The sequence below is a fragment of the Vitis riparia genome, chromosome 1 (assembly GCF_004353265.1).
Source record: "Vitis riparia cultivar Riparia Gloire de Montpellier isolate 1030 chromosome 1, EGFV_Vit.rip_1.0, whole genome shotgun sequence".
In the NCBI taxonomy this organism is placed as follows: Eukaryota; Viridiplantae; Streptophyta; class Magnoliopsida; order Vitales; family Vitaceae; genus Vitis; species Vitis riparia.
The window spans coordinates 6,817,287-6,828,935 of record NC_048431.1 but is presented as its reverse complement, the minus strand read 5'-3'; the positions used below and the strand labels follow the sequence as shown (position 1 = coordinate 6,828,935).

Sequence of the window (11,649 nt, the reverse complement as noted above, 5' to 3'; positions counted from 1 at the left end):
TTGTTTCGACTCGAGAAATTCCCTGGATAGAAAGATTGCCGACTGCCAGCTTCGTAGAAAGCAGAGTCTATCAATTTGTACTATTTCTCTCAAATTAATTTAATATACATTTGACTTAAGAATCGACTTTGTGGAAATATTTTATCTTTATCTACACAACTATTTCCAATGTTGCAAATGATCGTTTAACAAGACTCTTTATCAGATTCCTGGGCATAGAATTGTCAATAGGGGTGGGAATTTTACAGATGTATGAATTAAAAATACCTTTTAAAAGCATTATTCTAATTTTTTTTTTATACTGTATTTCACATTTATGATCGTCTTTAATTGTTGTTGTAAGAAACTTTTAAATGTTCCAAGAAATGATTCTAAAATTTGTAATAAAAACGCAGATGAAACAGCTGATTGTACATAAATTGCACATTCATGACTTTAATTTTTAAATAATAAATTTATATTTGCCATAAAAATGAAAAATATAATAAACATTTCAATGATTTCATTAGCTAAAATCGGTCCACACTCTTTAACATACGGGGCTAGAAAAAAAGTAAGCCTAAGAATATTAAAATATGAGGTTAAATTAATAAGAAAAATGATATGATTAGAACGGTAGAGTACAAGATTAAATACTTAAATTAGAAATTAGAAGAAATTAAACATTATTTTATAAGCTTCAGATTGAATCAAGGAGAGTCCGATTCGATCCAAAAAGGTACATCACTGTACAAACAACTAAAGAGATGGATTAAGCCAGGGAACGAAAAAAAGGGAAAAACGGAAAAGGGAAAGAGCTCACCTGCGTGTTTCGCTGACCGCGGTGGAACAGACCGAAGAGTAAGGAATCCTATAAGAAATTCATTTTCAGACAATTTGATCATTTTTGATTTAAAATTTGTGTTATTTAGCTATGGATTTGACATTTATTTGCAATATTGTGAGTTTGTGAGCCGGTGTTTTCTGGTTATTTCGGTCTAATTTGTGAAATTACGAGGTGGGTATTAGCTCTCCATATCTGCTTTTTCGTAATTGTACGACGTGGGTGTCTGATACAAGTTATGATTCTATGGTTTTACGAGGTGGGTATTGGAAATTTATTTGTTTTTTCGTGGGTTTATGATAGAGGTAACTGCTACTTGTCTCGATTTTTATAATTTTACAAGGTGGGTCTTGGAGATTTGTAATTCATTTTTCGTTATTTTAGGACTTGGGTTTGATGTTTCTTTTGATTGGTATGATTTTATGAGCTGGGGAATATTTCTTCGTTGATATTGTTCTTCTTAGGTGGCCGATGGAAGCTGTTTTGTTTTGATGGGTTGCAGAAAGATCTCTCCATATGTTAGTCTGTTCTTTTAGCAGGCTTTAGATCTCTTTGTTTTAAGCTGCCTAAGATCTTCACAGTTGTTGTTTACTAATTTATTTTTCTAGTTTGATTTGTTGTGCTTTATGAATATATTAATTTCCATATTTGGCCTGTATTTCTCATTTATGTGCTTAAGATCTTTAGATTGGTTTAATTTTCTAGTTTTCGGAATGGATATATTAATTATAAAATTTTAGTGTGTTATTTTAATTGTTCTATGCTATATAGTATTCTGTATCTCCATATAAGAAATAAATGTCCATGACAAGTAAGTTTTCTGTATTTTGATTTATTTAAACCAGCCTACATGGATCCAATGGCTGAAGAGCAATTAGATTATGAAGATGAGGAATATGGAGGGGCTCAGAAGATGCCATTTCAGGGAGGTGGAGCCATTTCTGCGCTTGCAGATGATGAGCTGATGGGGGAAGACGATGAATATGATGATCTTTACAATGATGTTAATGTTGGAGAGGGTTTTCTGCAGATGCACCGATCTGAAGCACCAGCACCATCAGGTGTTATGGCTGGTGGGCCGTTCCAAGCTCATAAAACCGATGTCCCACCACAAAAAGTAGAAGCTGGCACTTCACAGGGGCTGATCATCCCAGGAGTTTCAATTGAAGGGAAGTATTCTAATCCCCATTTCCATGAGAAGAAGGAAGGGCCAATGGCTGTTAAGGGGCCGGAAATGGGATCTACTAGCCACTTAGATGGGCCTTCAGTTTCACAGAAGGGAAGGGTTTTGGAGATGACTCATGATACTCAAGTCAGAAATTTGGGATTTCAAGGATCGACTCCAATTCCCCAAAAGACTGGGGCAGAACCAAGTGATGTGCATGGAAAAATTGCTAATGAGTCCACACCAGTCCTGAATTCTGGAACTGGTGGTCCTAGAGGTGTTCCACAGATGTTGAGTAACCAAATGGGAATGAATGTGAATGTGAACCGTCCAATGGTTAATGAAAATCAAATCCGGCCAGCTGTGGATAATGGTGCAACCATGCTCTTTGTAGGAGAACTACATTGGTGGACAACTGATGCAGAACTTGAAAGTGTGTTATCTCAATATGGAAGGGTGAAGGAGATTAAGTTCTTTGATGAGAGAGCTAGTGGTAAATCCAAAGGCTATTGTCAAGTTGAGTTCTATGACGCTTCTGCTGCAGCCGCATGTAAAGAAGGAATGAATGGTTATATTTTCAATGGCCGAGCTTGTGTGGTAGCCTTTGCTTCTCCACAGACTTTGAAGCAGATGGGAGCTTCTTATATGAACAAAACTCAAGCCCAATCTCAGTCTCAGGGAAGGAGGCCTATGAATGATGGGGTGGGAAGAGGTGGTGGGATGAATATGCAAGGAGGAGATGGTGGGAGGAACTATGGAAGAGGTGGTTGGGGCCGTGGAGGGCAGGGAATACTCAACAGAGGCCCTGGGGGTGGAGGACCAATGAGGGGAAGAGGGGGTGCTGTGGGAGCAAAGAACATGGTTGGAAACACTGCTGGTGTTGGTGCCAGTGGAGGAGGGTATGGGCAAGGTCTTGCAGGTCCCACATTTGGAGGTCCTGCTGGTGGTTTGATGCATCCTCAGGGTATGATGGGTTCTGGATTTGATCCAACATATATGGGTCGAGGAGGTGCTTATGGAGGGTTCTCTGGTTCTGCTTTTCCTGGGATGGTACCTTCATTTCCAGCTGTTAATACAATGGGACTTGCAGGGGTGGCCCCTCATGTCAACCCTGCCTTCTTTGGCCGGGGAATGGCAGCCAATGGAATGGGAATGATGGGTGCTACTGGAATGGATGGGCACCATGCAGGAATGTGGACTGACACGAGTATGGGTGGATGGGGAGGAGAGGAACATGGCCGAAGGACTAGGGAGTCAAGTTATGGTGGAGATGATGGTGCTTCTGACTATGGGTATGGAGAGGTGAACCATGAAAAAGTTGGAAGGTCAAATACTGCCTCCCGGGAAAAGGAAAGGGGTTCTGAGCGTGACTGGTCAGGGAACTCTGAGAGGAGGCATCGTGATGAGAGGGAGCAAGACTGGGAGAGGTCAGATAAGGATCACAGGTACCGGGAAGAAAAAGATGGATATCGTGACCATCGACAACGTGAACGTGACTTCAATAATGAGGATGATTGGGACAGAGGACAATCTTCTTCGAGATCTCGGAGCAGGTCCCGGGCTGTGGCAGATGAAGATCATAGGTCTCGCTCAAGGGATGGTGATTATGGGAAGAGGAGACGCTTGCCATCAGAGTGATGCTATGCTGTTCATCTTTCTTTGGCAGTTCTTATGAGACCCCACATTTATGTTCTCACTTCTCAGTTTCTCTTCATCAGAGTGCTACAGTGGATATATTATACTTTCTGATTTCTGTTGGCCCCACATACGGAGTGCGGCTTCCGGATGGCAAAAGTAAGTTACACTAGTTGGGGTAGGAGGGAACAATATTCCCTATTGCTTTCCTTCTACTTTCTTCTGAACATAATTAGATGCAAGACTTAATAGTCATGTGCTAAAGACAGATTAGTAGCTTTTATTAGCATATTAAATGTGGATTTTCTTTGTGGGGTTGGACTCGTAATACCCTGTTGCCAGGTGTCTGGTGGTTTAATATTTGTCCCTGCCAATTCTCGTTTTGAAAAAATTGGCTTGTGTGGTGTGTGGCAACGATACACTTGAAACCTTCTTGTGTTATATTATTATTTGAGTTAATTGCCCATGTATCTGTTTTCCCAGTTTTCAACATGACTAAAGTGATACCTTTAGTGATTGCTATGTGCATGAACAGTATGAAGGATTTACAATTCTTGTAGTGGTTTTTTCTTTTCCACTTCTAACGTTATCTCATTGGTTGAATTTCCTATTAAAATGTCCAATCAGGAATTTCCCCTCATTGCTTACTTATCTGTGTTAGTTCATGTATACATACTCTACATCAGTTGTGGGCTAATTATATTTTTTTGCAGATCATTCTCTATGTAGCTAAAGTTTATGTGGAGTTCTTTATGGAGATGAGATATTTTACTTGATTTTTTTCTGCTCTTAGAATGCTTGAGTATGTTTCTGATTGGGTTGTAGTTTAGCGAAATTTGCATTTACTTATTAGTACAACAGAGCTTCTGTAATACTAATTCCTTGCGGTAAGATTGCCACTGATGGGTAGCAAGACTTGCTCTTCAAAATAATCAATTGGGGGGAAGATATCGTTCTTCTGGTTTAAAAGGTGCCGTTGGCTTTCATTTTGAGATTTATCTAACAGTGGAGCATTAGTGAGTCTGCCTTTTACGGCCTATCATGGCTTTATAATATGTAGCACATGCGTTTCTCAGCCTCCCTTTAGATGCTGCACTGTAATTCTGTTGATTTGAGAATGCATGATGCTTGATGATGTTGATGTTTTAAGCATTAAAACAGTTTCTTGCTGATTTGTGTCTGCTTCAAGTGTTATTGTGTTGGGTGATTTAAGACTTGCAAGTTGCAACTATGCTATTCTGAAACTTTTCTTTCTGTGCAGCAGCTCCAAAATTTATGTGAGAAGAATTTTTGTTCTAAAGCCTATTTATGTAGTTTTAGCATACCTTATCTGACCGTTTTGTAAGTTAAAGCCTACTTTAGTTGGCATCTTTTGTTTGGTAGACTGAAAGGTGAATGAGAGTGCTGGCTTTGTAAGCCTTGCCACTGGTAGATCTAATGAAGAGGAGATAATATTTCCTCTGGTATTTGGCTATCTAACAGAAAGAAAAGGAAAGAAAAAGGGAAAATCCTTTGGCATGTATCCCAACTAAGGCTAATGGATTTATTTCTTGGGTTTGTCTAAAAGAACATGAGCAAGTTCACCTCTTAGGGCCTGCCTTGTGATTTTAGTAGGTAGCATGGACACTTCTTTTTGTGCCAAGTTGGTATTGAACAGTCATGTTTTGATTTGCCTGGAATAGTGCTTGGCATACCTCTGCATGCTTTGAATTTTAAATAAATGTTTTCTTTAGATAATGCATTTGACACATGATTAGAAATCCTATGGATATAGATTAGGGACCTAGAGGGGCTTGAATAGGTGCGACAATCAATTCAATTGTCGAATCTACATAACCTAATCTACCAACTTTAGTTAATACATGGTCTAAGTCAAGATCTTAAGAATAGCCATTTGACCAACTATTAAGTGCAACAAAAACAACACTGAACTAGATCAACCATTTTGGGGTAGATATATCAAAGATATGTTTAGATTTGATTTACTTAATATAATCCTAAAGTTTTCACTAACAATTAATAGGTGCATTTTCTTTACATGAAAAACTCCCTGAAATTGCATGAGACCATCTCCAAGTTAAACCTTACATGGTAAAAGTTAATGCTTAATTTTAAACAGTGAATCCTAATCCGGAGTCTGCAAATCTTCATCTGTTGACTCACACATGGTGAAAGTTAAGGCTTACAAGTTTAGTCAGTGCTCAGTGTTACATAGCAAATCCTTATCTAGTGTCCATTAAATTTTCAGTTGTTGATTCATGTGCCTTTCAAATGTTTGAATTGATTTCATGATTTTCCTTTTCTTGATTGAATACACAATCTGCACTATTGACTAACAAGTTTGTTACCCACCATAGGATGAACTGAATTTCTTCAGAATACTCATACTTGAGTCTTGAATGTGGGTGTCATTTGGTGAAGCTGAAAAGCCTTTAAATTGTCCAGATGCAAGAAGAGCTCATCTTCAAAATTTTGACAAAAACAAAAAATTGAAGTTACTCGATGGTATTACCACTTTTGTTAGCAGAACTTGCTAAAACAAGAAATTCCTAACATGATTGACAGTCTGTTTACATGATTGAAGAAATTTTTAAATAGGCATGAATGCAAACCTTCATCTTCACAGCTTTATTATAACAATGGAGTAAGTGGCTCAACTTTCTACTAATTTTTTGCCGGTGGAATTTACCAACCCGCTGAATTCCTAAAATAATCATCACAGATAAAAAAAAAATGCTGAGGATACGACTCTGTGATATGAGAAGAGCTAGTTTACTGCTTGACTTGGGTCCGAGTGTTTAGCCATGTCCGTTAAGCATAAACCAATCTGTGTCCAGTAAATTCTTTAGAGTTTGGGCTCTACATGGTTCATTATATACCCATGTTCAAATGGGTATATAATGAAAGAGCGTTCAATGATATTGAACGGTCAAACCAAGCTTTAAAACATTCCTTTTTGTATACCCTTGTAAATTGGGCTAGGGTGTTTATAGAGGATCATACTTTGTCTATGATTGACTTTATGGAATGGCTATATGTCTAGCTAGGGGAAAGGTTTTTTTTTGTCTTCTTTGCCTAGCTTTTTTGGCGTTTTGATTGTATTCTTTGTGTGTACTGTTTTTGCCGCTTCTAGGCCCTTCTATTTCAAGCTCTATTTACCTATCAAAAAAAAATTATATACCCATGTTCAAATTGTTTTTGGGATGCACCACATGATGCCTACTCTATGATATCCTGACCCTGAGAATTGGATGAAACATATGCATACGAATGTTTGTATATTTGGTAAGTTAAGTTTTGTTGGTTGCAAATGGATGTTTCCACCTTTTTGTACAGATTTTATTGAAGCCATATCATAATTGCATTGACAATAATTCTGCCTTTAAGAGCATAGAAATCATATAGCAGGTACGGAAAAATATGAGTAAAATTATAACCTTATTATAAAAATAGTAATATGTCACCTGGAGATGTCTGTGGCAGTATGAGGTTCTAAAAAATAGAAAAATATAATTTCACCTGTTGTCTGTAGACTCAAATCTTGACTTCTTGTTGATATTCAATCTCATGTACTTGTCTTCTATCATTTCGACTCTTAGGATATCAGTCTTATGTACCCTCTTCTATGATTTTGAAGTTTAGGATGTCAGTCGTCCTTAAGAGCAAAGCAATAAAAAATTGAAAGAGAAGATGGTGAAACAATTGACTTTTGGGAAGGAAATGCCTTTCTCTTGTGGAGATATTACTGGTGTTTTGGTAGCCTTATAATATGAAAGAAATCTGTTGGAGTTCTAACATACGATAATTATTTAGATTGCAATTTTATCAATTGTATAGTATAGAAATGACTGCAATTTGACTAAATTAGGCCTCTATTTCCTAATTGGTTTTCAGTTGGCCATCCCATTTCATCATTTGTTCTGTATAGGTCCATGCCTATACTCACCATATCAGTTTTTGGTCTTTTTTGGCTTTCATCTTTTCCTTTTGCATTATGGTTATTGTGCAGTTCACTTACTCTGTTCTGGTTCCTTTGTTGGCCTCTGTTGCACCTCATCCTGTCCTCAATGATGGCAACTCAAGCTTCTCAAGGGTGATGCATATCTTATTCCATCTTTCCTTGTATTGCCACTTCTATTATAACATCCTCATTTTGGCTCATCTCATATTTTTAAAATGTTTCTTTCCCAACATTCTCTTCCATAAAGCTTAACTAGCCTCATTAATATCCTGTAAAATTTCACCTTTAACTTGATTGGTATTGTGTGATCTCATATCAACCCAGAGGTACATCTTCTTTCATGAATCCTTCTCTAATTCTATGGGCAATTTCCTCATTGACCTCTAATTCTTTTCAGTCCTGTGATTTTAACCTTTCTATGTTGTCTGGCACTCTTAACTGTGAAATGCAATCTACATGGTTAACCAGGAAGCATGGAGTTGGCTAATCACGTCTTTGTTCTTTGTGTCTTAAAGAATTTTTATGCATAAGAATTTGGAAAGGATGAATTAGGAGATACATGAGTTATTGAGTTATTATGGGTTTAAACCAGGTTAAGCTGCAATTTTATTGATATTACTAAGAGGGTCAAAGTAGCTCAAAAATTGATGTCAATTTATGATGCAACTTATTTCCTTAATGCTTTGCCGATGATAATGAGTAGGAGAGTTAGAATATGGAGGGTGTTTTATTATTGTATTTTGACATGGGGATTTTCTTTGTGTCATCATATTCAGGGAGCAGAGTGGGCTACTCTTTGTTGTCTTGATTGAATCAGACTATGTTGGTAACTTGGAGTAAGATGTGTTTTGGCTGCCTTCATTGAATTCCTTGATAATGACTATGGTGTGCCTAATATGTGAAAGAAGCCTCCACTTTAGTGGCTTTCATGTTGTTCTTCTCAAGAACTACCTTAGATTCTGTAAATCGTGCTTCTGCAAGAAAATGTTTAGAAAGAGTCCAATTAATGAACTTATCAAATATCGAAGGGATGTTGGAGTCAGTTTTGGAACCAATCACCAAAATATCTGCATGCAAAAGCGCTATGCTATCTTTTCTAGTAGTGGAAGCTATGTATTATATCCACAATATGTAATGTGCCTCATTCTTTCTTTCCTTTTTTTTCCTGGTGGCTCATATGTGAGCTTGTAAAAGTCTTGTACCATTCTTGAGGCCTCATACTTGTTAATTATTGGTGTGTTGTATCTATGATGTTAGCTCGCTGTCTTAGGGGAATCAGAATTGAGCTTTTAGTATGTTGTAATGTGTTTTCTCTTCCCACTGTAATCATAATTTATAAGTTCTGGAGAGCTCAGTTTCTGTCCAAGCAACTTCACTGTAACCATAAAAATGTTTCAGATGTATTTCCCTGTTTTTATCATGTGAACTTGGGGTGTACTTGGGTTTAGGGCCCATGAGCTGTAGATTGCTGCTGCATTCTGAATGGGCTGGAAATAGAAGACTTTGATTGTTTCCGTCTTAATGAAGGCCTGGTGCGGTGTTCTTTTTGTAATTTTTCTTTCCAAGTCTTCCTTTTGGAAGCATTTGGTCATATGTATAGTTGTTCTTGAAGGGGCATCATTGTATAAAATATAGATCATACTCTTCTGTTAGTTTAATAAACAGAGAAAATGGAATGTAGTGTTATGCAAATGTATTATACATTTGATTATGAGTCTTTTCATCTTCTTCTTCTTCTTCTTTTTCTCTCTGTATTTGAGGAGGTACCACATCATTCTTGATGGAGGCCAGGAATTTTTAGCTACCTGCTTCAATTGCTTCTTTTGATGGGTGCCCTTGGCTGGGGTAGGAGAGCTTTTCTTCTTGAATATTTTTTTGTGCTCCATTGTATCCTTCCTTTGTACATGGGGTTTGCCTGTTTCTTCTTAATGTATGCTTTTCTTTTTATTTAAATAATTTATTAGGTATTCTCTCATATTTGTATATGGCCACTTTGTATAGAAACTTAAGGTCTTTGTATCTATTGATCACAATTATGGATGTCTGTATATAATCTGGTATGGTTATGATGTGTATAAAAGTTCTGTGACAGCACAATTGAAGAATATTATGAAATATTGGGGTTTCATGGGAGCGAAAAAGGGGTGGTTCAAAGAATATGAATAAAAAGGAGTGAGAAATAGATTTCTAATTTTTGTTAAGGTTTGTATTTGGATAGAACTGATAGATTGCTTTTGAAGTTTACCCCATTAAACATTAGGAATGATGCAATTGGGAATCAGGCTTCAATGGTGAGAGAAAGGTTCTAACAATTTTCAAGTTTTGGTTGAGTATCTGATTTTTTTTATATAGGAATGAGAACCTAATGGTTTAGAAGGTTTATCTTTAGCATCTCTAGCATTTGAAAGTGACTAAATGTTATTCCATCCTATCAAATATCTGTCTTTTCTAGTGAGGTAACTAGTTTAGATTGCTAGGTAGTTGTGTGGGGCATGCTGATTGTGCTAGAAAGTGGTTGTAGGTTGCAAATGTCTTTTTAAGGATTGTTCTCCAAACGAACAACAGGCTGTCAACTGCTGCTATTATTTTAAAACTTTTCTTACTGCATAGTTAGAGATTCCAATGCATCTAAATCTTGAATTATTGGGAGTTGATGGTGTAATTTTGAGTGAAACACTTTTGAATCTTATGGTTGATGGCGGTTGAATTGGCTTAAATTACATTGAACATACTTCTGGCTAGTTTGAATACTGCATGTATTCTGAGCAGTATTGTTGTAATAGGTTGGTATATATATGTATAATGACACTGATGCATCTGAAGAGAGAAGGTAATGATTTAAATTTGTACATGGTCTAGTTTGACGTGTACTTTTAATTGGGTTGAAAGATTAGAATCTCTAGGTTTAGAATAAGCAGGATTAAAAATGCATGGAATGTGACTTTAGCAAATCTAGAACAGAAACGGGATGTACCCAAAAGTGACTGGGTTTTTAAATTTGGATTGGTCATCCATATGGAGGGGAAGATTGAATAGGATACGGTTTATAGATTGGAGCCAGATAGATGAAAAGTACATGAGGAGTTGATTCTTTGAGAAAAAAATGAGGCCAGCAATACTTTTATGGTCTAGAATGTTGGGCATTCAAAAACTATCTTTCTCATAAGCATAAGAGAAAATTTCCTGAAATGGTTTGCTCAGGTACAAAAGCCAATGGTTGCAGCAATAAGGAAAAGTGATTTGTTTCAAGTTAGTGCCTCCATGAGGACAAGAGCAAGTTCAGGAATAAACCCAAGTCAGGGAGGTAAAGATGTTGAAATGATCATGCATTTCATTTGTATTGATCATAAGATCCAAAAAAGCCAGTTCTTATTGAAACTATTGCTATTCTTACAAGCTTCAGGATCTTTCAGATCTATTCCCTATTTTTACATGTAAACTATGTACTATGGTCATAGTTTGTGTGGCTAGCTTGCGAAGACATGCACCTTGTTGAAGAGGTGTGCCTGGTCTACTTTACTCGTTCTTTTTAAATACTTATATTCTTGAAATTTTCTAATTGTATATTGAAATTTTTATAATTTCAATACTTTTTTTGTTAAATCCTTCTTTTAAATGTTTAGAATTTGAACATTTTTATTGACTGGATTATGTTTTGAATCATATTTTATAAAATTGATATGCATCATAGTTTGCATTTCACTTCACTTAAGTGAGCATGTTGTGTTGCGCCTCGGGCCTAAGCTGTAGGAGACTTTTGTGTCTTAGGTGGGCCATGCGCCTTTTAAGCTACAGTATAGGAGTTATGAAGTTATATAAAGCTTCCTGTTGCATCCTCTGGAGCCAGTAGGTTTTGGTTGCTCATGTTTCTTTGTATTCATCTCAATTATGTTGTGGTTAGTGGAGGTTTCATTTCCTCACCCTGTGTGTTCTTAAATGTTTATGTTTCTCAATGTAGTTTCCTTTTCCCATTTTCCACCCTTCTTGGGTAGTGCTGCTGTCCTTGAGAGAAGTTGTCATTGCACAGGATTGGGTCATGCAGCATCACTTCCCATATGAGCTTTT

The 11,649-nt window shown here is 36.9% G+C and overlaps 1 protein-coding gene across 5 annotated transcripts; it reads left to right on the top strand.

The window, feature by feature from the left end:
* Window positions 1-711: 711 nt before the first annotated feature.
* Window positions 712-9,302, top strand: LOC117914101 (cleavage and polyadenylation specificity factor subunit 6). 5 transcript variants are annotated; one of them, XR_004651225.1, is made up of 3 exons: window positions 1,035-1,082; window positions 1,669-3,782; window positions 8,361-9,302. XR_004651225.1 is itself a non-coding variant. In XM_034829304.1 (2 exons), the coding sequence occupies exon 2, from the start codon at window positions 1,674-1,676 to the stop codon at window positions 3,624-3,626; it is 1,953 nt and encodes a 650-aa protein (XP_034685195.1). In that variant the 5' UTR covers window positions 712-840; window positions 1,669-1,673; the 3' UTR covers window positions 3,627-4,115. The 5 variants fall into 5 exon arrangements, 4 of the variants coding, with proteins under 4 accessions (XP_034685195.1, XP_034685203.1, XP_034685182.1 ...); XM_034829304.1 differs by lacking the exons at window positions 1,035-1,082; window positions 8,361-9,302 and adding an exon at window positions 712-840 and having other exon boundaries at window positions 1,669-4,115; XM_034829312.1 differs by lacking the exons at window positions 1,035-1,082; window positions 8,361-9,302 and adding an exon at window positions 870-997 and having other exon boundaries at window positions 1,669-4,115.
* The last annotated feature ends 2,347 nt before the right edge of the window (window positions 9,303-11,649 follow it).